The sequence below is a fragment of the Strigops habroptila genome, chromosome 3 (genome assembly GCF_004027225.2).
Source record: "Strigops habroptila isolate Jane chromosome 3, bStrHab1.2.pri, whole genome shotgun sequence".
NCBI classification, from domain to species: domain Eukaryota; kingdom Metazoa; phylum Chordata; class Aves; order Psittaciformes; family Psittacidae; genus Strigops; species Strigops habroptila.
The window spans coordinates 77744935-77771505 of record NC_044279.2 but is presented as its reverse complement, the minus strand read 5'-3'; the positions used below and the strand labels follow the sequence as shown (position 1 = coordinate 77771505).

The window sequence follows — 26571 nt, the reverse complement described above, 5'->3', positions numbered from 1 at the left end:
AAGTTTAATGGTTCTGACAGAGCTTTACCAGCGGCAGCAGAGAAACAGAGATGGAGCAAAAGGACATTGTTCCAAGCAAGGTCAGGTAAAAGCTCTCCTTGCATGTAGATGCTCCCAAAATTGCGGGCTTCTGGCCCAGCTCTGCCTGTGTTGGCTCTGCTCAAGCCCCCAACCCCTTGGGTTGCTTCCAAAGGAGCACAGAGACACCACACTTGCTCCCCCAAGGGGCCCTTTTTCATTGCAAGCCATACAGCTCCAGTTTCCAGGTTCTCCAGACAGAGGACTGACAGCTTCCCAAGGCGCTTGCGGGGCTGGATGTCTCTGAAGGGTATTTCAGGCCCACCTACGGTCAAGAGCAGCTGTGCGGTGGGATGATGAGGGCTATAAAGAAAGAGGGCAGGCAGGAGGTGGTGGTAACGTTCACCTTTATTAGGTACCAGATGCTCAGGAGCCCTGGCACAGGGTGTTCAGACAGCAGATATATTCCCTGGGGAACCTCCCCACTACCAGTTGCATCTCGTATCACAAAGCATCCCTACTCCAAACTCCATGTGGATAAATAGATTTTCTTCACATAATCCATAAAACAATTTTCTCCCACCCACAAACAAAAAAAAGAAGTTACAGTATATACACACACACACATATAAAAAAAGTTGTAGGATCAGACAGGCAGCAAATTGATGAACAGTATAGAAAAAACGGGGCAAAGATCCCTGGCCCTGGAGGGTAAAGAACCAGTAGTGCTGGTCCCCTCTGTGGATCATGCCCTGCAGCCTCCCAGCCCCACCAGTACTCCCTGCAGCCCATGCCCAGGTCTCAGTCCACCCTTAGTGCCAAGTGAAGCCTCAGCATCATTTTCCTGAAGCTTTACTTCCCCCCACTTTACTAAAGCACAAAACTTCGCCCATGTTGCACGTAGACCCAGGGAAAGAACTCGGAGGTTGCCACAGGTAAGGAGTTTCTCTGGTTTAGGAAAAAATGACCAGGAAGACATTGTGAGAGACACTTGGGGGGTGCGGATGGCATCCTCTTGCTTCTAAAATAGGATCACTGATAAGCTAGGAAACTCAGGAATGGGCAATCAAGACCCACCCAAACTGATCAAAGACACCCAAGAACCACCTCTTCCCCCTCAAAGGGATGAGCTCCCCTCCAACTGCAGACACTGGGAAGCAAGTGATGCCCCTGCCTGGCAGTAGCGTGAGGAACACAGGCTGCTGGCCATTGCAGCAGGGTGCCCACCAGCTATTATTCCCAAAATAAACTGGGGGACGGAGGGAAGCATCTTCTGGTCCCCACACTTTTGTTTGCAGCTACAGCCCAGGGTCACTGGGAAAGGGCTTTGCTGGGAGATGGGGCTCTCCTGGACACAGTTTCCACATTGCTGAAGCCAAGCAGCTACAGGACCAGCATCACTTGTGTTCCATGCTGCAGCAACAAAATCCCCATCCCAAATGCCAAAAGACCCTGTGCAAGTAAGACAAGTCCCATCTCTTTCCCCTCATTTTGGAAGGAGCTCAAGCTCTCACACCCCTCTGCAAAATCTGGATGCACACAGAAGCTTCTTGGAAAACAGCCCCAGTTCTGATATTGCAGGAATTGGGCTGTACAGCCCTGACTGGGACAGCATTGGATTGGGCTGCTGCCCATATCCAAGTGCTTCTAGCTGCTGACATGGAGCACAGACCCATTACTGCAGGGAGAAACAGGGATGTCCACCTGCCAAAGACTTGTTTCCACATTTGCACGCACAAGAGTGTGTGCACTTCTTTGGAGAGATGCAACAGGAAAGGCAGAGAAAAAGAGGGCAAACCGTTCCCTCCCTGTCCCCATTCTGCCTCCCCCTCTTGGAAAGTCACAGGCGATCCATCACCTGCAAGTCAAAGTGCTCTGAATAGTGATGGTAACAGAGCTGGGAGACTCATCTCCGGAACCATAGCCTCCCAGTCCCTGCTGGAGCTCCAGAGCTGTTGAGCAGTTGGAGAAGGGAAGGAGAAACATCTGAACACAAGTTCTGGGACTGGGAGCTGAGTAAAATTAAAAAACTGTTTCTAAAAATTGCTTCTGCATCAACAAAAAGGCACCAGAGCAGCATCCACCCTTCACGCTGAGTGCAGGGCGCTGCACGTCCACCTCTGCTGCCACCCAGCACCAGACAACCAGGGGTGCCCCAGCCTTCTAGAGGGCTCTGCTTGTAGAGCTGCCACAAACCCAGTCCCCTGCCAAAAACCAGAGGCAGCTATCAGAGAAATGAGACGCATGAAGGGGAGAGGAAGGGAAATCTGCTGCATTGTTCCCTATGTTTTTGTAAAGCCACAAACACTCCTATAAAAAAACCTGTATAAAAACTGTAGGTAAATTTGCCGGGCAGTACTGGCCCCAAGCAATACTCCCAGAGCACCTCTGTAAGTTGGGTCTAGGGGGCTTCAGATTCCCTACACACAGCTCAAGTAAAGCTGGTGCCTTCCCCCCTCTCTTGGGAACAGCCCCAGACCTCAGCAGCCCCACGGGGCAAGGCTTGAGCAGATTCTCTGCCTTTCCCAAAGGTTTCCACAGAGGTGTTTGGGAAGGGAACAAGATGCCCCTGAGAACAGACACAGGATGTGTCACTTCTCTATGCTTTGGGCGTGCGGGCTTCTCCCTCCAGCAGGGATGGGGGCTCCAGGTTGGGGCAGCACTTCCCAACAGCCCCAGGCACGGTCGCAAAAAACCTCAACTAGACAAGATTCCTGCTGCAGTGCCTGAGAACAAGCAAGGGGGCTAATAAAGCTAAACCTGGGGCAAGTAAAAAAGCAAAACAAAACCAAAACCCTCCCTCTCCCACCCCATCACGATCCCACCAGCACAGCCCTAACCTCACGCTTTAGTTTTTCATAAGCTTCAGAAGGGAAGTCCAGGCTAATGGTCAACCAGGCGCTGCTCAAGGCAGCCCCATGCCGGCATTAGGAGGCAGCGATGGCCGTGCCCCCACTCAGCTTGACGATCATCTGCTGGCAGTCATTGCAGGAGCGCTTGTCCCCCACCTTTTCCAGGGTGCGGGCAGCCTCAGCCAGCAGGACCGCTCGCTGGCCCGGCGAGGAGAGAAAGGACAGGGGAAGGTGGCGGCAGGCCAGCAGGATGGCTGTGGCTCGCTCCCTTTGGCCTGGCAGGGTGTCCAGTTCACCTACAGGCAAAGAGGAGAAAGTGAAGGGTGAAGCTACCACCTGCGTGACAAACCCCACCATGTGGGCCCTTGACTGGCACCACTGAGCACAAGCATCTCTGGATGGCATCACCGGCTGTGCCAAGAGTTGTGTGCACCCTGCAGACCCCCAAGCAGTTCCTTTAGGCTTTCAGAGAAGAGTCTGAGCTGGAGTCAGGCAGGGACTGTCAATCCTGTCTGCTACAGAGATGGTCCCTTTCACTTCACTTCAGGGCTCATCCCAGCACCAGCACGCACATTTGCCCATTTCCTTAAACATCCAAGGCATTTTACAACCACCACCACGTCTCTTGGCTCTCCCCTCTAGGATTCCTGGCTTCTGCCTTTGCACTGACCTCCCCAAACTCCAGCCTGCCAAGTTTCATGCATGTGTGGCTGCACAAAGGCAAATGTTTTCAAGCCTGTTCACTGACACCACCAGCCCAGGACCGGCAGCTCACGTTAGCCAGCTTGCAGAGACCACAGCAGAAACATCACCATGAGCCACAGGGTGATGAGAGCTCATTATCCTGAAGAAGCTGCAGGTTGCCACTATGCCCCCCCAACCTTGCCCAAGCACTGCCCCCTCCCAGCCCCACAGGCTGCCCGGGCCCTGGGGCTGACCTTGCTTGCTGCTCTGGGGAGTGCGTCGCCTCAAGCTGTGCTCCAGCAGCTGGTGGGTGCGGGTGGGGCTGGCACCCGCCATCAGGCGCACGGTGGCCTCATGGAGGAAGACCTGGAGGTGGAAGGAAAGGCGGGATGTAGGGTGAGAGCTGGGCTGGCACAGGGGTGATGCTGTGGCTGAGCGCACGTCATCCCTCAGCCACCGCATTTCCAGAGCGGAACACTGATGCCTCGCCAACAGCAGAGACCCATTTCCACACTCCTCCCTCATCTTCCCACCTGTCTCTGGGGAATTTGCAGGTCAGGGCAACTGTGAGGAAGGAAAACAGCTTTTGACACATAACAGCAAGTGGCCTGGGAACGGGGAGGCACAAGAGCAGGGAACAGGGTGGAAAAATGGGACTGCAAATTCTGGCACTGTGGCCTAGGTGGGCATCTCACCCCAGGCTGCTAATGCAGCACTCCAATAACAGCATCAAAGTTGAAATCCAGAATTTGGACAACACCAGGACAACTCTCTTGTCCTATTAGACTACACTTCCTCTACAGAGGCTTAAAACTAGATAGACCAAGCAGAACACCAGTGGGGGAAAACCCCCAGAGAAGTGTCTGATGCTCTACAGGTGCAGAAGGCATCTGACCCCCGCCAGCTACTTGCAGAGCCAACGTGGCCAAGAAAGCCTCCCTTCCACTCTCCCTGGAGGGACTGACCTGGCCTGAAGCCCCATTACAGGACAGAATGCCATGGTATTTGCTTGGCAGTATAGACATGATTGCTTTCTAGGTAAAAACTAAGGCAGACATCTCCCGACATGTACCAGACTCCCATGGGAACCTCCCTCATCACCCACAAAGAGGGAGTATGGAGGCTGCTGGTGGCAAACTGTCCCACCCCAAGTGTCCAAACCACTCAAGCCCACATACACCCTACACTTCCAAGGGCCACAGCTTCCCCTGGGAAGGGGTACAGCTAAGCAGGCAGGGGAGGCAAGCCGTCACCTTGCGATAGGCAGGTCTGAAGCCATGGGCCAGCTTGCGCAGGCTGCCAAGGTCGCGCTGGAAGCCCGTCAGCTCAGGGGCCGAGGCGTGGTAGGTCTCACCCAGGGCTTGGCTGGCATTCGCCTGCTTCTGCCACAGGCTGGTGCGGAGAGAGAGCAGCAAGTCACAGGCCAGCAGCTGGATCATCTGCAAGAGCCGGGCGCCCGGGCACACATGCTTATTAACACAACCCATGAGGCAAGTAACAGGCCTTGTGCTACACAGCTGCAGACATGGCAGCCACAGCATCTCCTGCCCACCCAGGGGCCCTCCCAGCCACATCACCCCCACCACGATGCGCCCAGGGGAGCAAGGCTTTGCCTTCTCCCCAAGTGGCATCTCTGGAGCCCGGAACCGAGAGGTCCAGGCTAAGGAACAAGCACCAAGCTGTGCCCAAGGAGGTCCAACACCTCCACAAGGCTGACCTCGACCCCACTCCAGACAAGACGTGCCAAGGGGATACTGCACCAGCAATGCCCCAGCCTTCTGCAAAGGCTTTCCTGCCCAAACAGTGATACTAACTAGGGGGAGAGGGTAAAGACAGCCTTGCCACCCGCAAAGGAACAAAAAGGCGGTCTTGACACAGCCCAAATCCTTTTTCCCCATCTGCTGCTGCCCCCTAGCATCGCTTGCTGTCCTAGTTACTTTTAGGGGACCCTACACATGCTGCAGAAGCAGAGTGCCTCTGTACTGCACTGCAGAAACATTGCACAGTTACTGCCACAACATGCAATGCAACTACAATGCACTACAGCTGCCACCCAGGAGGGACGGAAGGGACCAGAACTGTGTCCCATATGCCATGAAGGGAAGATCCAGCTTTAGGTAATCCTAGAAAGAAGAGAAATAAGCCCCACACAAATAGCACAGTCCCACTCTTGCAGTAAAGGGTTCAAACACTCATGAGTGCTGCCTGAAAGAGCAGACTCAAAGTAATGAGGTCCTGATTTACAGGTGTCAGAAACTTCATTTAGAGAATGGAGATGGATGATTTTCATAGGCCAAATTCAAAATGGTCAAAGCACCAGAAAGGGGTGACAGCTACTGGCAGGAGATGAGCAAGAGCTCAGCTATCTGAGACCATGCCCCAGAAACAATGTTGTACCTGCAGCTCTGCTCCTCCATACAGCAGAGGCAGAAAGACGTAAATGCCCTCTGAAAAGAAAGGTAAGAAGTGTTCCCTCTATTCCCATGAGACACAGGATGAATGGTGAATACTGATACGACATGGAAATTATATACCTGCAGCAAGACCAACCTTACAACCAAGAGGGACCATGTGTTATCTCACGCTTATAACTCTTACATTGTTGAGGACTGTGCTGGAGATGCCACTGCTCATGTTGAGGCTGTTCCACAAGTGACTGCTGGCCCTCTCGCAGTGACCCAAGGAGTTCTGCTGTCCATCTGCCTTCCCAGACAGTGAGGCCTGCATGGCTTTACACACATAGAAGGTGGCTTTCACCAGGGCATTCCTGAAAGAGAAAGACAGTGCTGCTTTCAAGCAGTACCATGTCAGGCTGCCACAGGGCAGCCCAAGGAGTTGAGCTCAAGCAGCAACCAGCATCAGCTTTCACCCTCCCATCTTCAAGAACAGAGATATAATTTCTTAGACAGGAAAAAGAGATGGAAATTGTTTCTCACCTACAGAGACTGCACAGAGAGATGGAAGCAAACTGACAAAGGTGCTTTAGTGCAAAAGAACCAAGAAGGTGACACCAGTCTTTCCATCAGTGCATGAGTTGTGCTGTTTGATTTTGGAAGGTAGGAGGCTGTGCAGTTACAAAAAAGCCAAAAAACATCCCTAAAGAAGCGACTCTGACACTTCCAGTCCACGGCTCTGATATCGGCCTGCAAGCCTCGACCTACAGATGAACTGCTGAGCACATCTGCACAAGAGGTGTGCGGCTCCAGAGCACAGCCCCACAGGACAGGATTAGAAGAAGAGCCACCCCCATTCAGAAGGGGCAGGGGTTTGGAAGTCATACAAGGCCTACGCACTCTGACATCTCCAGGGACTTCGGCATGCGCTCCACTTCGGCAAAGTGTGACCTCACGGCCGCGTCGTCCCCTCTGAGCCAACCGATTGCCATTGCCACCGCTGCTGACCACCATCTGCACACCATGTCAGGGCCTGTGGAACAGAATCCCGAGCTGCAGCCTCAGAGGGGACACGGGGCTCCTTCCACTGAGATCAATGCTAACGAGCCCAAACGGATCACACAGGAATGCAGCCATCCAGCTCAATGCTGGAATGTTTTGCAGGAACACAAAGGAACTTGGCAGCAGGCAAACACCCTACACTAACTGCAAGCAGTTCTGGCTGCCGAGTTTGTACCTTGTCAACAAGGACTTACCTGTCTACTAGTCTAGAAACCTGTCAACTTCCTTCCCAACAAGAATCTCCACTCACCACCCCAAAATAACAGCTGCACTCATATATACCATGCGTTGGCACTAATCACCATCAAGCCAGTAAATCAGGTTTCCGATATAATTTCCTCCATTATTTAACATCCCCTGAAAAACTTCCCAAAGCCTACCTAGGCCCAAAGGGCATAGGCTCTGCTACTCTGACCTGCTCTTAAATTTCATTACAATATTGGCTCAAAAATACACACTTCCTTTTATACTAAAAAGGGGATCCCTAGAAAAATAAGTGTTTAGTTTTTCTTGTATATCTCTACACATTGTATGTACAGCAGCATCCCAGTGAGCTGCCAGGTGCCGTATGCACCAATACTAAGCAAGACAAATACTCCAACAGCCTGCTGCCAGCCAAGCCCAAATGAGCTCATGGCTCAGAGGGAGTCTACCTATCATAGACTTATAGAATCATACAATAGTGTGGGTTGGAAAGGACCTTAAGATCACCCAGTTCCAACCCCCTGCCATGGGCAGGGACACCTTGCACTAAACCGTATCACCCAAGACTCCATCCACCCTGGCCTTGAACACTGCAAGGGATGGAGCATTCACAACTTCCTTGGGCAATCCATTCCAGTGCCTCACCACCCGCACAATAAAGAACTTCTTCCTAATATCTAACCTAAACTTCCTCTATTTAAGTTTGAAGCCATTACCCCTTGTCCTATCACTACAGTCCCTGATGAAAAGTCCCTCCCCAGCATCCTTGTAGGCCCGTTGTCACACTGAAAACCAAGTGCCTTCCAAAATATCATGGAATGGTTTGGGTTGGAAAGGATCTTAAGATCATCTAGTTCCAACCCCCTCCTGCCATGGGCAGGGACACCTCACACTAGATCATGGCACCCAAGGCTCTGTCCAGCCCGGCCTTGAACACTGCCAGGGATGGAGCATTTACCACTTCTTTGGGCAACCTGTTCCAGTGCCTCACCACCCTCACAGTAAAGAACTTCTTCCTTGTATCTAACCTCAACTTACCCTGGTTTAGTTTAAAAATATGCACAGAACTTGCCTGCAGCCAGGGCTGCAAGATAGCTGCTGTGAAAGTGAAGTCAACTTGTATTGGTTCTAATAGGTCATTAAGTGGAAAAAACCCCAAGGCAAGACTGCTGTGCTTGTTTATAGGCTACACCCTTCCTCTCACTTTGCATTGCCAGGAGCAAGCTCCCAGGTGAGGGCACAGGGTGCAGCTTGAACATGCAATCCCATACCACATTGTGGTGTGCTGCTGCTCAGCAATCAAGTATCACTCTAAAGGCTGCATTTCTCCTTGCCTGTAGTTTGAGAGGTGCTGGGGAGAGCGGGAACACATACCAGCAGGAGCTCCTGCAGCTGGGACACCTTTGGTTCTGCCAGACTTACCCAGGGCAGACTTGAGCACAGAATTGCTGGCAAAAGGTGGAGCTCCACTTCCCATTGAGTCCAAGAAAGAGTTGAGCAGTTTCAAGTACTCCATGGCACTGGAGAACTCGCTGAAACAAGAAGCAAGGCAGACCTTTGCTATGCTGTCCAACAGGAGATACCAAGGCCTAAAAGCATTTCTCATCAGTCACAAGGTGTTTTTAAACAGTGTTGACCCCTTAAACCAGCAGAAAGTTCAAGCTCTACAGGAAACACAACACTGCTGGACTGAAGAGACCACCCTGAGAGTGGAAGTGCACAGGCAGGTGCTCAGGGAGGAGCAGCCTCACACCTCCCCATGCAAGGAGACCAGCACAGAACTAGAGTCAACCCCAGGAACCTCACACCTCAGCTATAGAGATGCATATGGACATGACATATGTTACAAGTTGATTACAGGCTTCTTCTCAATCACTGCCTCTAAAAGAGGCTGAACTGCATTTCTGCAAGTGGCTATTTGCATATATGCAAATACGTATGAATGCAAGTGACAACGTATTCATAGCATTGGTCAGAGAAAGCAGCATGTGCAACAATGATCTAATTTCCTGGGACATGCTACAGAAGATGATGTTGAGCTCCTACCCCTAGAGGGGGACAAAAACACTTGCTGTATTACTAAAGCTAGTCCTTCCCAAGAGGAAACAGGACTCCCACAAGTATATTGCCAACCCACTCCACTTATACAAATCCTGCTACTTTCTCTCATCATCAACAGCAACATATGATCACAAGCATTTGTACTGTGCCAGCAATTAGACTGAACTGCTGCTCATTCTCTGCAAGAACGCGAGAAAACAGACATGAAATTGAACAAAAAAAAATTAAGCTAAATAAGCTAAATGTGCAGTATTTTCCCTACAGAGGGAAATGATGGGTTATCTTCTCATTTGAGTCTTTTACCCACACTTCTTGGGGACAGGATCCTTACAGAGCTTCATATATATTTGCGTGGTGTTTGCCTGGCACCAGTGTATCTCGATACCAGCTAGAAACAGTGTTGAATTACTGGTACAGGCTGAGACTCCATTTCCTGTGGAGTCTAGGAAAAAGGTGATCAGAGTTCTGTAAGAAAAGCTGCTCCAATTCCCACCTATTGGCCCCTTTCATTTGATCACAGAGCTTAGAGGCAATGATAATTTCAGCCAACATCATTTCTCGCCACAGACCAGTTCGATTTTTCACTGCTGGTGGCTCTACAGTTAGGAAAATGCTCATGCATAAGATAGTGAGCTCGGGGTGGGTCACTCTCTGACATGCTAGACCTTCACACACTCTTAGAGCCCTGCACATATGTTCTGCTGGTATGTACACCCTAATTTTAGCACTCCTGAACATTAAACTTTGTCACAGCAGAGAAAGCACCATCCATCCAGTTCATGAATCAATCAGTACTGTGCAAGCTGCCATCAGAAATCCTCACTACACGCAGGTTCACCTTTGACTTCAGATGTTTTAATACGAAGAGGCAGAGCTTGCTCGTCCAATAAGCTGTTGTCATTTCAAGTCTTTAACAAGGACTAACCACTCAGTTTGCGCCAGAGCGCTCAGACAGCGGTCATGAGCTCTGCCACAGAGCCTGCAGCTGTGGCCAGCACGCAAACTTACCATGGCTCCTCCTCCTCTTGTTCCACTATCTCTTTCCTAGTCTGAGGCTTCACAAGTGAATCCACCGCTCGCTCTAGCAGGTTCTCACAAAATGCCTGATGAACTTGTGCAATAGGATCGGCTAGAGAGGAAACAAAAATCAAAACACTTCACTTGCATACAGCGATAGCCACCCTCCAATACAACCAAAAAGAACCAAAACATAGGAGGAAGAGGAACAGCAGTAGAGGGAAATTCTTGACGAATTAATGCAATGATTTCTAAAGACTAAGTTTTCAGGGCCTTTTTAACCCCTTAATCCATTTATAAAGCTGCAGCCTTTGGCCACATATCCCTCTGGCACTTCTGCCATATCACATTGCTCTGCGGAAGATAAATCTTGGTCACCCCAAAGTCACCCCTCAGACACTCATGACCACATCGAGGTTGCATTCCAGCATATAAAGACACAAGCAGGATGATACAGCACTGTATTCAAAGGGGGAAAGCCATGTCCTGCAGACTGAAGACACATCTCTCGGCTCCACAGCCCTTCTTGCCTGTCAAGGCCACATACAAGAGCATGCTCTCAAGACACCCTCTTTTGTCCCAGAGGTGGAGAGATAACCAGGCTCAAAGTGCTATGAGGCCACACACTCGGGATGCAAGCAGCTCTCACCAGGGTTCCTTTGGGTGCAGTACAGGCTCTCCTTTGCAGCCGACTTCACCGTCCAGCTTCGCTCCACAAAAAACTTCTGTCCCAGAGGGTGGCACAACCAACGCAACGAGTCAGGAATGGCACTCCGCTCCGAGCTGCACAGGCTCTGAGCCTGGCTTAGAAAGTAGCTCTAGGGAAAGGAGAGGATAAGATTCAGAACAGCAGCCAGGGAAAGAAACACACCACCGAGGACAAAGGTCATATCATAATTACAGCTTGTATCGTAATTGCAGACCATATTGTGATTATTGTGCTGGCAGACACCCTGAGCTACAGCAATGCCAGCTTGCAGGCCTTCCTAGAGCTCTGCTTGGAGGTGTGATGGAAGAGGAGATGACAACTCACCGCTAGGAAGCCAAGCTTGCCTCCACAGCGGGTCTTCAAGCCAACCGCAGCTGTCAGGTGGATTTCTGCCATTGTGCTGGGTGGGATCTTCTCTTCTGCACACTCAGCCAGATTCACAGCACACAGGGCCATGTGCAAGCCCGAGTAAGCTGAGCTGGAGGGAAGTTTACCTGCACCAGGCGGGAAAGGAGAAGTGTTAATTTTTAATGAGGTACTACCATCTACTAAATACTACCATGACATGCAGGGCTACTGTCCTAAAGAGACAAGAAGAACCTGTTGACCTGAGAAGTTTACAACCACACATGCCTACTCTGTAGTCAGGCAACAGAACAACCATAACCGAGTCTTCCCTCCGCAGATATCAAGGTTGGCATCCACAGTGAGAAAATCTTGTATAGCTAAACCAGTTAGGATAAAATCATCAGTGATTTTTGTCTTGCTATATTCATCACTACCTTAAAACTGAACTCCTTTGCAGTCCCCACCTATACCTACACAGATAATATTAAGGACAACTACTTATCACTGGTGGCATGGCTACAATTCACACAGCATTAGGCAGAAGGAAGTTTAGCTTGGATTTCTGATGTGCTTGGAGCCTATTAACATTGCAAATTGGTTTGCCAAGGAAACAGCAAAAACAACCATTCACAAGGAACATTCAAGCACTTCCTTAGTACATGTGCACACAAGTTTTCAAAGCTTATCAACACCAACTGGCGATCTGAGCTCTACACGCTTGGGAAATTTAAGTTCTTCCAGCAATTAACCTCAGCCCTTGCTTCCATATCATGTTCCTAAGTGATCCAGACGAAAAAAGCCCTTAACAGCAGCAAAAAAGTGACTGGACTCCATCAACTGCTGCTTGGGAAAAACTCTCAGCCATCTGTGCAGACTAGGGAACACCTAACTCAAGACATTGCTGTTCTTTGGCCCTTCTTACAGAGCTCTCTCATTGCATGAACCTGTTGTATTCTAGTAAGTGGCTCCTGAAATTTGTCAGGCTAATTTCCAACAGCAGCCCTCCTGGAGGAGGGAGGCTGCAGTGCTCTCCCTGTATCCTCTAGGATCAGCTCTGAGCCTCCTCATATGGCAAAACAAGGACAGCAGATCCTTCACCTCTGCTCCTACCTGTTATGTGAAGCTGATGGAGCTTGTGATACGCTAGAGCTGCATCCCGAGCGCTGGTCTTGGCCTCGTCCTCGAAGCCTGCAGTGGCCTCCCTTGCCCGCCACTGATGAGAAGTCCTCTTCAGCAGCCACCGCACCAGCGCCAGCTTCTGCAGGCTGTAGCGGATGACGTTCCAGGACAGGCTGCAGGCCAAGTCCAGGCGGGAAGCCGGCAGCGCTCGGCCGAGTACCGACAGGCAGGTCTGCAGGTTTGACGCAGCTGCGGCAAAATCCCCCTGCAAACAACATGAGAAAAGGTTCAACACCACAAAGCACCATCACAGAGACACTCCTGGACATCAAGAGCAGGACACACTGATGTGCAAGCTAGAACATCTTTAGCCAAGGGTAAAGATGAAGGCAACTTACACCAGCTTCAAATTTGGCCTTACACATATCTTTCCACACACGGGTCTGATCCTGCACTGCCCGAGAGACACATAAGCACTAGGTGAAAGTAACTTCCTGCCTTCTCAAACAACATGAAGTTTCCCCACATCAAAAGCCAAATGTTGCCTCAACAATGGGGAGGACTTCCAAGAGGCTGGAGGACAGCAGACAGGCACAGCAAAAGCCAGATTCTGGACAAAAGCCAAGACCTTGCTGTGGAGATAGCTACAAGATGCAGCAGCAAGGAACAAGGACAGAAGTTAGGAGTCTCTTCCAATACTCACATCCAGCCTTACTAACTTAGGCTGAAAGAGGATGGCAATCCACTCAAGACAACCCAGCACCAACTAATCTGAAACCAGACAGGACAAGTCAGCTTTACCCGTGCCAAATCCAGGTCCGCCTGCTTGCGATGCCTCCAGAAGGTGACCGATGACCGTGAGTGCAGCCGGGTCACTGGCTCTCCATGCACGAGGAGCTTTATGAACACGCTCAGTACAATCACCCCATTCACGAGCCACAGGATCAGCGTGGGCATCATCCAGCCGAACCAGCCACCTGCATCTGCAATGGACAACCCAAACAAGGAAAGGTAAGAGTTAATCTGGACACCAAAAGCGCAGCAACAGGATGAGCTAGAAGACCCAGAAGAATGCCTTGCTACACTTGCCACATGCGGTAACAACTTTTGCAAAGACTGCATTTTAGTCAGGAAACACCTGTATCAACAGCTTGTCATCCAAACTCCAAGCCACAATATCCCCAGCCAAATAAAAACAGTAATTTTTACAAGTCAAGTTTATAAAAATAACAAAACCCAACAAAACAACTGAATCAGCACTTAGTTTTCCTAGAGTACCTTGTATTCTGATTTTTCTATTAGATACACCCATCTGTACTCAATACTTCAGTGTCATTTTCTGGTCTTAATTAAGAAAGTACATTTACCAGTCAAAGAAATGACAGCACACCTACAGAATCCCCTGTCCTCCCCTAAGCTGAAGTGCTCCAAACTATGAATATTATGGAACAAGTGTGCTGAACAGGACAGTTGCAAGACCCCATAGAAACATTGCTTCTGAAGTAATTCTTCACCTATTACTTTCCTATTAAGTTACAAAAATCAGTCAGTTACTTTAAAAACAAATATAAAGTGAACATGCCTCAAGGACTGGGGAGGACAGGAGGAAGCCCCTTATCCTGAACTACTTCGCCAGGGTCTATCCCGAGAGCCCAGGCTGACGGGCTGCGGGTGGGTGCTCCCTCTACCTCACCACATGTCTGGTTTTGTGCGCGAACACTGGATGTGGATATAAACTGGAACCAGGTCCAAGCACTCTCACTGGCTCTCCTCCCACACCCAACCCTGCAGTTACTACCCCTCCCAACCATCAAACAAAGGTGGTACAACTCCCTGAACACACAAACCCATCCCACTGAACCACACCAACAGTCCACCTCGCAACCTGCAGCTGAAGATGGTCTTTAGGGAGATCATGTAAGCCCGGCCACTTCCTGTGGTCCAGACTATCCTGGTTCCTTACCTGACTCAATGGTCAGCACACTCCTGCCAGAGCCATGCCGCACCAGGCTGTCGGACTCTGGGGTTCCTCGGGCATCCAGCAGAGATGTCAGAGGATTGAAGGAAAGGCAAAGGAATGTGAGAGCACAGAGGAGTATTCGAGAGCGATCCACCATACCAAGGGCCACAGGAGGAGAGTCAGGCTCATCTTTAACCTTCAAAGGAGTGAAAAAAAAGGAGAAAAAACCTGCTTACCATTTTATAGAACAAAAAATACTTACGCCAAGGGAGGAGTAGAGAAAAAGGAGAACTGAAACATGTTTTAAAATTTGCTTTTAAGATCGAGATCAACAAGAACTCCAGTGAAGCCTTCCCTAGCTTAGTAAGATAAGACTTAAGTATTTGAGTGCCTTTACCTTCCTTCTGCTCCCAGTCATTTCAGTTATCATTAACTGGATCCCTGGGTTAGGCTAGGATTAACCTTTGCTGCCTTTACTTCTTCTGTGATATCCACAAAACTAACCTTCAGCCAGAGACAGCTATCAGCTGTTACTGGGGCTACTTAGAGTATCATTAACCACAGCCGATGTCATCGTCCATTTCCAAGTTCTCCTGCTTATTCACTGGATGTACATATCCCTGTAAAGCCATGGACTTTTCAGGCCATGAACATGCACCTTAAGTCCGCAGAGACTCTACAGGGGGCTGAAGGCCAAGTACAGTTTTTCTAGCAGCTAAGGTATGGCTCAGATAATACAGTTCGGGAATTAGTCTCAACCATTTAAGAGATAAAACACACCAATGCACCTCCTCATCCTTACAAGGGATCTCTGTCCCCTACAGATCTGCTTGCCAGATGTCTGCTGGTTCTACTCTTGAGAATTAGGAGAATTTAAATTCTGGCCCTTATGCATCCCTGAAGTACATGCCTTGAATTTGACAACTGAAGTCACAAATACCTTTGCATCATCAAGGAGTGGACTTCCTGGCTCTGAGTCAATAGAATAGGGAGAGAATCCAGCCTGTGATCCCGAGTCAGAGGCTGGAGGAGACATCAGCAGCACATTCTGATTGAAGTCATCTATCTTCAGATCGACATCGTTGTCAACCAGGCTGCTTAGGTCAATGCCCTTCAACAGCTCTGCAAAAATCAGAGTGCATTATGTACATGTTCCTTGATCCTGCATCCTGCCAGTGTTGCTCAAATTGGACACCAAACACCGGTCATTATCGATACAACCTCTGTCAAGGATAACAAACTGCAAGAGGCATCCTAACATTTTTGCTGTGTACCTCCCCCCTGCTGCATAGCCTCCACAACTTACTGTTTTTTTGGTTAGCCAGCTTCAGAACCATGTTCTCCTGCCTTAGCTTATGGTTGGCCTGCTGTAGGTATTTAATGTAATCAATGGCTTTTCTCAGGACTCCAGACTTGTGCATCTGCAGGGAATTAAGACACAGAAGGCGGTTTATATGGAGAGTGTCAAAGGGTTACTCCTGCCTTGTAGGGATACCACAACCCTTTGATTCATGTGGCGGAAAAAAATAAAAAAAAAAAATAAGAGGTGTAAAGGACCACTCAGCAACTGTAAAGAAAGTACGAGCAGGGCACACTCTGCAGCCAAGGCAACAGACGGATCTTACAAATAAAGTGCAATGGAAACAGCTTAACATCCAAATTACAATAGAGCTCACATCTAGGTTTTAGCCAGAAGCAGTCCTTTGAAAGCACCACAGTTTTGAAACGAAGTGGCTCTCTTCTGGGATGGAACAAGCTGCTGTCTGTTAACCATCATTCACTGTTTAATCCTGAGATAAGTGGCTCTTTCCTTGTCTCACTCCCTTGGCCATCCCCACGAAATTACTTGCTTCCAGCAGAAGCAGACAGGTTTAGCTTGTAAACACAAGCCCAAAGTACTAGGAAGCCACTGCCACATTACCAGTGTTTTTAAAACATAAGCTTCCAATTCCACCCAGCAATAGTAAGTGATTTCACTAGTGCACACATATGTGTCGAGACCATGCAAGACATCAACAATACTACTCCCTGCTCTGCCAGCACGAGGTAACGTGAATGGAGCAACCCTGTACACATGGTACAAGAAAGTTTCTAATATTTGAGCAAATAGGGTTTACTACTAAATATCTAAAGGAAACAAATTGGAAAACTCTGTAAACCCTCATCTCTACTGCAGTCACATAGAAAAGGAAACTTAAGCAAGCTCTGATTTGGCAGAGTTAACAAAACACCCACTTGGATACTCTACCTAGAGGGCCTATGTAAGTTAGGCCTAACAAAAGAACCAACACATAAGGTACAGCTCATTTTCAAGAAACAGCACCACTAGCAGAATAAAATAAGTATTTTACAGGTGACCCTTCATGAATACACAGGTGATGGAAAAGATAAGACACCAGTCTTACCCCAATACATGTGTGCATACTACCAAGTCACACGTACCCAACAGCTTCATTTGGCAGAGCAATGAGCATCCCAAGACAAAGTATTTATGACAATAGATTTGCTCTTACTCCACATCTTTACCTTAGCATCAGTGCCCATGACAAGGTCCTTCAGCTCAATGATCTTGTCATTTATGGATGACCGGTAACGCTTTTCAATGATGTTGTGAGTTGTTCTCCTCTCTCCTTCTTTAGGTGGTTCTGGTTGCTTGACGCCCCCAGGAACTTGCTTGATAGGCACCTTTTCTTGTCCCATCATCACCGGCATTGTGGTCAAAATGGTCCCATTGCTCCCAACGAGGGTCTACAAAGACCATGTGTAACAAACGTCACAAGCAATCGGCCAATTTAGATAAGGTTTATGATGCTCCAAGAAAAAAAGAGTAAACAAAAGAAAAACCAGGAAAAGTTTGTAAAGCTCAGAAAAGAAGAGATATGCCAGTTTCCTCCCATCCTCCTCAGCTGCCACAAGCATTGGCACAGCAACACAGGAAAAATCTGCCACTCTGCCTCCCACACCGGTCACTGTGGACCAAGAACATCGCTTGCTCTGCAACAGCATCACCACTCTTCCACCAATACTATGCTCTGTTCATCCACTAAATAGAGAAATGGACCAAGGTTCCTTGTTGCTCTTACAATCCTTACATCCCAAGTGTCCAAATCCAACTCTTCTGTGGACAAAGTCATCAAATCAGCAACAGGCGATGCTGCTTCTAAACTGGTAGAGGCAATGTTAGAAAGGACATGACTGTGGAAAAAACCAAATCCTTGGCTTGAGCACTGCAGTTGCTGAATTCAATTAAATGGACAAAAAAAGATCCATAGCCTATAAAAATGCCTTAAGATGAGGAACTAAGACGAGTGATGTTCACTGGCATGAAAAGCTCAAACATGGACATCTAGATGTAGGACAGACCATCTACACCAAACTAAAGCAGCAAGTACTCTGTGATAAAAGATGATGAATCTCCCCAAAACAGTTGCACAGAGCAGCTTCTAGTACAGCTGTAGTAAAGAAAGTTTAAACTGCTTGATCCAGTAAAACAAGATTGAGAAGGTTACACATGTTCTCTAAAGTACACCAAGGATCAGGGAAGTAGTTATAGAGAGGAAGAGTCACTTCTGTCAAAAGGCAGGCTAACAAAAATGAGCCGTGAGCAACTGCAGGAATAATTTTGACACTGAAATAGTCTCCTAATTGGGTTATTAGAAATTAATTTAGTTTCATTTCAAGCTGGAACTTGACAAATAAGTGAATGTAAGTCCTCCACCTTTCTTTGGCTGATTTCCACCAAATTTCAATGTGTTCAAAATGCTTTAGAGATTCTAACTTGGACAGACGCAATCACAAAAGCCTCATCTCTGTATGAAAATGTCACCTAAAAGCAATCAGGTTAACTGAAGATTTTTGCAGCCAGAAGCCTGGCTGCAAACAAGTACTTAAGAAGCCTACCATGCTACGCAAAAGAAGTCAAAACTTAAGTCTAGATGTGCAAGTTTATCTCCCCCAGTAAATATTTGACCAGAGATATCTGTTCAGAATGCACGAGATCGTAATAAATGCGTCTTTGGGTGCACAAGTTCCTCAGAGTTGATAAGAAGTGGAGGCCATGAAGCACAGCTGCTATCCCCAATAATTACACTGAGTCCTCCCTGCAAATGCCCTCTGAAGAGCAGCTTAAGTAGTTAATCAGAGTCAACATACTGCTATTAGACACTAGTGAGGGAGAAGGAAAAGTTACACAGGTATTCTGAGTGAGTCAGCTTTCAGTTTCAGATATCTACCAAAGGTTAAAAACTGGATGGAATTTTTAGGTCATGTTCCTCTCCTTGTAACACCAGAAAAAAGTAAACAGAAACATGCCCTTGGTCTTTGCTTACTGGCCATGGGAGGCTGCCAAAAAAGTACAATCTGTGTGTTTAGCCTTGGCAAAAACAGGGTATTACTCGCTCTGGACGTGTCTAGTGTGGCCCTCAAAACCCCTCCCATTTGCACCACTGCAGAATACTAATGCCCAGGTCTCCTCATTGAGTTAAGAGGAAAGCAGGTCAGTGAGGAGAAAGAAGGAAGAAGAACATTCGTATGGTACCTGCAGAGCTGTGGTCTGAATGGGAGCAGTGAGTGCTGTCAGCGCTGGGTTCTGTACTGCAGCCATAACTGGATTACCATCCGCTTTCAAGGTTGTCAAGACAAGGGAGTCCGTTTTTATGATCTGAGGTTGGACCAGAACCTAGTTTGAAAAGAGTCAGAGGTGAAGGGGAGAGTAGGCATGTACTTCTCTGTTGATCTCGGTAGCCAGAAGTAAGCGATGATGGAGTTATAACTTTACAGATCAGTGGACATAGCAGGGCAAGTATTTCTTTGACCGTGTGCCCTGCATCACCTGGATGGTTTTTGTCAGACCCTCATACAAACTCTGACCATGAGACAGCCTGAACAGTGCTGGAGGGAGGGGAGCAGAGGAACCACCAGGACACTGGTTTTCTAATCAATCACTGGAAGTAAACACGCATTAAAAAAAAAAAACAAAAAAAAAAAAAAAACCAAAAAAAACAACAAAAAAAAAACCCCAAAAAAATACACAACACAAAAGAGCTGACGGAAAAGCTCCCTTCTCCTCTCCAATTACACCTATAATTAGATGTCTGCATTAACTGGTTGAGCACTCAGAGTCTAACATGGCTAGGACAGCCTGCTTTGGCAAATACCTGTAGTAGCTTTCCCCTGTCCAATGTCACTGAAAGGATCTGTACCATGAATACCAAGCAGATCCGCGTCAACTGTACATCATTTTGCCATAACACAGCTTGCTCTTATTTTTTCACATACCTTGTTGACTCTTAAATATGGAGAACATTATAAATGACATAATACAACTGAACCAGAGCAACTCTGTCATACTGAGTCCCCTAGCCATAAACATTTTTATCCAATACAAAGACACATACGAGTGAAAAAGTCTTGCGTATGTCTTAAAATGAAATCACATGACACTGTAGCAGCAAAAAGATCAAAGAAACTGTGGTAGAATTGGAAGAAGACATTCCAGTATCAGCCAGCCCTTATAATACACTGTAGATGTGGTGGACTTGCAAAGAAGTAGGCAAAAGCCAAAGCTAGCTTGTTCAAGTAAGGTTTCCGACCTGGTTTGGCAGCACCAAGTTACAGAAATATTTCAGACCAAGTTTAGTTATGCAGGTGATTCAGTGAGAACGGTTTCTGAACATTGCCCACTACTTGAAAGCCATACCACGGCTCGCAACAGGGACTCTCACACGACTTGCATGAAGTAAGATGCGTCTGGAACACAGGCTGGTTAAAAATACCTCTCACACATAGAAATGCTTGTGCAAAAGCAAGGACCAGGACCGCCAGCCCTACAAGCTTCACCACCTTTTCCCTGGCAAGCCAGAGGACCAAACCCGCAAAAGCAATTCCTTCTGCTGTTGGATCTCTGCCTCACTCTGTGTTTTTACTTACTGGAACTTGCTGGACCTGTGGTGCAGCAACCGTCTGGACCGTGGCTGGCGTTAACGTCTGGATGGTGCCGTTGGCAGCCTGTGTTAGCACTCGCTGGGCCTGCACAGTCTGCACTTGCTGCTGGATGGCTACTGGCTGGACCTGGGAGGACGTCACCAGGCTCTGGACTTGAGGCTGGAGAACTGGAAAGCAGAAGAGAGATGTCAGAAATAGTCCAGAGACACAGGTCTCCATTCTGGAGCCTGCAAACGCTCCCAGCTTCACTCCTCTTCTTCCCAGAGCTTCTCAGTAGGCAGCATTCATCTAACACATCCCACACGTTGGGAAGCTTCCAGCTCCTTTGGTGCCTCCTGCCAGAGGACACTGCACCTAGAATAGAAGCTTCCCCTGAGTCACAGAGGATCAGCTAAGAGAAAATAAAGTCAAAAACCTCTGCTCTGCTAGCACAGGACTCATTACTTCATCCAATCAGCACTTGCCTGCTCCTGCTCATCTTGGTGGACCCTAGGATCCTACTCATCATGTAAAGAATCAATACCTACTGAAGAGGATCAAGACAACCGGCATTCACAAAGGAAGCTCCACCCATTGTTAAAGGTCCCTACAAGTGCCTCTGCTCAATGCAAGTACTGCACTTGAGAATTTGGTAGTTAAACATGCCTTTGTTCTGGACTGCCGCATGGGACAGGCTGGAGCTTCAGGACTGAATCCACCTGCTGCACCCATCAGTGGGAGGGCAGCCTTGCCAACAACCAGTTTTTAGCCATACTTTTCTCAAGCCTCCTAAGAGCCTTAAGAGAGAAGGGCACAACAGAGGAGAGCAGCAAGAAGACAACTATCGCAACAGGCCACACAAAGTCTTAGGATCTCATTTATGACAGCTGCTCATGCTCCCCCAATTCCAAAGCCAAGTAGGCAGGAGAAGAGACACCCCACAGGCAACATCACAAGGAAAGGATCACCAGGCTTGTCATGGAGGTTGAACACTGACGTTTCTTATCACGAGCACCCCAACCACTACCTTGGAAACTGGTGGCCGCGTTCTGGTAGATCACGGGCTGCTGGATAATCCTGGTCTGGGGAGCAGAGCTGAAGGTCGGCGCAATCATCACAGCCTGCTGCTGGAGCTGGGGCTGGAGTGGGGGCCGGGGCTGCAGGAGCGGGGCTGAGCGCGGAGGGGCCGGAGGTGTTGCCTGCGCCGCTTTGACGGGCAGGCTCTGGAGCTGGGGGGACGTGGGAGGTGGTGGGAAGGGCTGGAGCTGCACTTGGCTGTATGGCCGCTGCAGCTGTGGCTCCAGGGTCCCGCCACTGCTGCTGCTGCTGTTGCCCTGGAAGGTGCCACACAAGTGATCCGAGAACAGATCTGGGAAGTCCCCTGCCTGGTTACTGACGAACTGCAGCATCTCTGTAAAAGAGAAGGAAACACATTCAGTGCTGGTTTACTGCCCACATGCTTTGACACCCACCACTAGGTCAGGACTCAAATGATGGTGTGCATGCACAGAAGGGAGCTCTGGGTCTTTCAAAACCTCCAGGGAACATTCCACAGCAACTTAACATCTCCAGACAGAAACCAAGAGGTGGCCAGCATCCACCTGCCTTTCGCTGTTCAGAGCGAAGGGGAGGACTCTCCCCCACCACCTTCCCAGACAAGATCCAAGCACAAACTAGAACTTCTCCATCTCCAGTATATCTAAAACACTACTCTTGCTCCACCACTGCTCCAGTCTAATCCTTGCAGAAGGAAGAAACTAAGCACCTTTGCAAATCCAGCACTAACTGTTCTCCCACTCAGCTTCTGAGGTGCTTTCAAGCCCCCTATCCCCCCTGCCCCACTGAGTGTCTGGAAAAATGAAAAAATGGAATAAGAATTTATCTTAACTTTGTTTTACTTTCAAATATACCAGAAACTGGGGAAAACACACTAAAGGAAACAACACTTTATTGAAGTGTTGAAAGAAGGAGAAATCCACAGAAGTGTTTAAACAACCAGAATAGCTTTTTGTGGTGGGTTTTTTTTGCCTATTTACCCCTGCCTGCAATCACTGCACAGCGGTTTCTCTCCATCCCACCTTCTCCAGGATTTTACCAGCCCACACCAAGAGGCTGCTACTGCAACGCTACAGCTCTACCCCCATAGGAAAAGAAATTCACAACAAAGAGATCATTGTTCATAAGTGAAGCTTCCTTTTCTCTGCATCTAATCCAGTGTAATCCAATTACACACCTCATCTACCTGAATGCTTCCCCCATTCTGTGTGAGAGGTGACATGAGGAGTCAGACATCCCTCCCACCCCAGGATCTGCCCAGGCTGCACTGGCTCCACCACGGTTCTCTGAAAGCCCTGTCTATTTTTCTTCTGGAAGTAGGGAAAAAAAGGGAGGGGACCCACAAATGTAACGGAGGGTTTATAACTAAATAATGAATTTGGGTTTAGAAAGTAGAAAATAGCGTTGTGGTTTATAGGAAAAAATATGACAAAGGGCTTCTTACACCAGGAGCTCTCATCCACAAACCCAAATGACGCTGCTGCTGTGGTTTATGAAGGGGGTTTGAAGAAGCAAACTTTTCACTAACTGTTTCCGTGGACAGCATCCCAGCAATAAGAGGGCTATTCATCCGCTTCTCTGAAATGCCACCCACATGCTATACAATTTATTTCCCTGACGCTCCTGAGACAGAGCAAAGGGATCATCCTCCAAGCTTCCTGCTCCCTCAATACGTTTCGCCATGTTGCTTTATTTCCATGATACTACTCCCCTTCCGACAGCAATCTCTCCACACCCTTAGAGATGTTTAAGCATTGACCATAACCATTGCTCTTAAGAACTTGGGTCTGTTGGATGGAGGAGATGTGCCCTCCTGACCTATTTATAACCCGACGCTATGTAGGGACGCAGATCTCCAGCACGGAGCGGCAGCCGCCCTCAGGGACCAGCTGGACCAAACATTTGTCTCCACTTTTAGCTAGAGAAATGAAAGATTTTAGGGTTTTTTTAATGCAGTGCCCCAGTAAACTTCCACAAAACCCTACTGGGGCATGGAGGGCTGTTTAAAGATTAACGCTTCTGCATAACATCTAGATGGATATTAAGCAGCTTTTTACCCTCCAACCAACTGTAGCTAAGACCATCCCAAACAATCCCTTTGATAAACTTGATAATCCCAACTACGTACTCCTCCAGGCCTTCATTTGATGGCACTGCTGTTTCACTACCAGACAGCACTAGCCCAAGTAGGGAATAAACATAAATCAGACAAGATTTTCTCTGGGAAAGTAAATGGCAGCATAAGATCCAAATTTCAAGCACTGTGTTTTAAAGAACATTGCGTTCAACACAGATTGAATATCTTATTTAAAAAAAACTACTCTTGATCTCACGAGTTAAATCACATCTTTATCACAGACTTAACTTTGACTAAATGCAAAAAGTCTAATGATTAATCTTAAAGAATTAGACTGCCAGAGGATCCAACCCACCTCTTTTAAAGTGCCCAAGAGCTTTCCTAGTAGCAACACAAGAAAAATCAAAAGTGGGAGAAAGAACAACATCCAAAATCCAAATCTCTGCCTTTTTTAAAACACCTTTGCCTACACAGAGAACAGAGTGAGTGTCTACATTATTTGTTAGAAAGCTCAGTTGCTTTTGGAGGACAAGTATCAGTGATAAACCCTGATAGTTAAACCCATCATTGCCACATCACCTGCACCCTTTGTGTTGAAGAGGTCTTGGCTGCAAAAAACTATCCCATCCCAGCCCAAGGCTAAAAAATGGCAATAAGGTATTGCAAAACCAAGCCCACCGAGCACTTCCACTGCTTCCATGTGCCCAGCGCCCGGAACACCTGGCGGAGAGGCAAGGGCTAGGCTTTATCTGCCTCTCCCAGGCGGTGGCTCAGCTCTCCTGCACATGGGCTGCTCTTCCTCATACTCCTGGAGACGTGGTGCTTTGAGAAATGGGAAGCGGCAGAGATCTCAACCTTGACAAACAACTCATCCGCCCTGAACCCAGACATGCTTCATATCCACAACCAGCCTGGGCCTCGCTCCATGGCATTGCACTGCCAGCAGGAAGGTGCCCATGGCTGGCAGAGGAGCTTGCGCTGGGGCAGGAGGCAGAGCCAGCTCAGCACCAGGAACCCCTGATCAGCCTCGTGCCCCATCCTGTAGCATGATCCCAGCGAGCGCGACATCCCAGAGCAGTTGGTACATTCACCCAGCCAGTGCCACTCCTCCTCCACTGCCAAACATGAAAATCAGGCAGTGAGGGTCCCTCAGCCTGGAGGGGAGAAGAACACCAAGACCTGCCAACAAGACAACTTGAAACCAAATCAAAACCCTCACAAAGTTTCAAACCCTGAGATGGATCCACGACAGATGGAGCACACACAAAAAAAAAAAAACCAACCCAAAAGAAGCAGGATTGTCATATACCTCCCCCCAGGAAAATCCACCCCGGGAGCCGGGGAGGAGGGAGGGCGAAGCTCCTTTTCCTCAGTTACTCATCACTCTGAATCACACCTCCCCGGGCACACCGCGGCTCAGAGCTGGCTCCACGTTCATCAGAACTCTCTTTCCATATGGATCCCGAGAAGTCATTATGTGCTGCTTTAAACAGAGCAAACACCACGTTTTGTTGGCACCGTCAACTTTCAGAGTGATAACTAAGCCCCTTATGTTCCCATAAGGGACTCATCTTTTATATGTGATCAAGAAAAAAAACGGGGGATGGGTGTTGGGGAATTTTGCCCCTGACTGCACTGCAAATCAACCACAACTAAAATTTAAAAGCACTGCTTCAATTTTACCTCCCAGCTGCTAAACAAGAATGCTTTGGCCATCACCTCCCCAAAGCTGAGCTCTCTTTGGGATTACAGCCGAGCAGAGCAGGGGAGTGGAGCCAGGTCCCCATCTCCAGCCAACAGCTTATCAAGAAATTACATTTCTAATGGGTTTTCAGGAGGTGTTTGGGAAACTCTCGCTGAGGCGTTGCACGTGAGCGCTTTGCTTTCCTGCGCTTCAGTGGGAAACGGGGATTTTTCTCACCAGCCTGAGCTCTGCCATCGACGGGGCGAAGTTTTAGGATGAGAAAAAGGAAATTTAGGGCGGGGGGAAAGTTGAAATTTAAGCAGTTACACCTGTTTCGGTGGAGGAGGGCAAGGTGCGGCCTCCCACAGGCACGAGTGGCAGCACAGCTCCGGCATCGTGTAGCACCGAGGAAACACGAGGGGACGGTGGGCAGCACTGTCTGCCCCACGGGGGGACCCACACACACACACACGTTACAGCCTCGACACGCCCAGCGTGGGCCAGCCCCGTGGGGGCGGCTGTGAGGCGATCCCTGTGCCACGCGTGCCCGCTCGCCAGGCCAGCGCTGCCCGGCGGGACACCCTCACGCGTGTTCACACCCCGAACTGCGGCCCAAGCAGCGGGGCCACGCCGGGGCGACCACCCCGCTCCCCACCGGGGCGGAAGGGAGGGCACCCCACGGAGGGAAATCCACGCATTTATCCACCCCCCCGCCATGCAGCACCAGCACTCCCGGACCCGTGGGGAGACACGGGAGCAAACCCCACCCCACGCCATTCCCTCCCTTCCTTCCTCCCTCCCTTCCATCCTTCCTTCCTTCCCTTCCCGCGGCGCCCACCGTCAATGTCGCCCAGGGTGAGCTCGTCGCCCAGCTCGGTCAGGCTGTCCATGCTCTCCACGCCCAGCTCGCCGCCCTCCATCGCGCAGGGCCCCGCTGCGGCCCGGCGCCCCGGCGCATGAACCCCCGCCACGGGCGCTCAAGCGGAGGCTGCCGGCGAGCGCCGCCGACCCCGCGCCATCTTGGGCCGCCCCGACCGGCCGCAGGCTCCGCCCCCCGCCACGCCCCTCGCGGTTTGTTGTCAATGAGACCAGGTCGGCCCCGGCCAATCGGCGGCCGCGCCGGCGCGTGGTGTGATGGCGCGTCAGCGATCAGCAGCTTGCGATTAGCATGTTGAGCCCCGCCTTCTCATTAGAATATTCATGAAGGGGCGTGGCGTCGGAGGGAAGTAGCGCGCTACGGGCACTCGTGGGGCGCGGTGGGTGCTGTGCTCCGCCTCTGCCTGCGGAACACTCGCAGGGACACGGATCGCAGCCCCGGGCTCCAGCCGCGGCTGGAGCGGGTAAAGGCGAGGTAGAAGGCGGCGGCGATGGTCCTTGGAGAATGGGGATTGTCCCGCCCCGATGG

At 49.3% G+C, this 26571-nt stretch overlaps 1 protein-coding gene across 4 annotated transcripts; it reads right to left on the bottom strand.

Moving 5' to 3' along the window:
• Nucleotides 1–408: 408 nt before the first annotated feature.
• SREBF2 (sterol regulatory element binding transcription factor 2) lies at nucleotides 409–26222 on the bottom strand. 4 transcript variants are annotated; one of them, XM_030478057.1, is made up of 19 exons: nucleotides 26005–26222; nucleotides 21374–21760; nucleotides 20356–20537; nucleotides 18965–19105; nucleotides 16954–17175; nucleotides 15734–15848; nucleotides 15368–15549; nucleotides 14431–14623; nucleotides 13269–13450; nucleotides 12459–12732; nucleotides 11325–11494; nucleotides 10941–11109; nucleotides 10283–10403; nucleotides 8636–8745; nucleotides 6848–6980; nucleotides 6153–6321; nucleotides 4808–4993; nucleotides 3809–3920; nucleotides 409–3166 (listed from the first exon to the last, which is right to left on the bottom strand). In XM_030478057.1, exons 1-19 carry the CDS (start codon nucleotides 26084–26086, stop codon nucleotides 2946–2948), a joined length of 3351 nt encoding a protein of 1116 aa, XP_030333917.1. In that variant the 5' UTR covers nucleotides 26087–26222; the 3' UTR covers nucleotides 409–2945. The 4 variants fall into 4 exon arrangements, 3 of the variants coding, with proteins under 3 accessions (XP_030333917.1, XP_030333918.1, XP_030333919.1); XM_030478058.1 differs by having other exon boundaries at nucleotides 21377–21760; nucleotides 26005–26208; XM_030478059.1 differs by lacking the exon at nucleotides 26005–26222 and adding an exon at nucleotides 24792–25062.
• Between the last annotated feature and the right edge of the window lie 349 nt (nucleotides 26223–26571).

What these genes read in the sequence shown, in the direction of transcription:
- SREBF2 (XM_030478057.1), bottom strand. Translation starts at nt 26,086, where the DNA reads ATGGAGGGCGGCGAGCTGGGCGTGGAGAGCATGGACAGCCTGACCGAG. An exon ending in TGTGCTGACCATTGAGTCAG is followed by an intron (nt 13,451 to 14,430) that starts GTAAGGAACCAG and finishes TGTCCATTGCAG; the next exon opens with ATGCAGGTGGCTGGTTCGGC. An exon ending in TGTGCTCAAGTCTGCCCTGG is followed by an intron (nt 6,981 to 8,635) that starts GTAAGTCTGGCA and finishes TCTGTTCCACAG; the next exon opens with GCCCTGACATGGTGTGCAGA.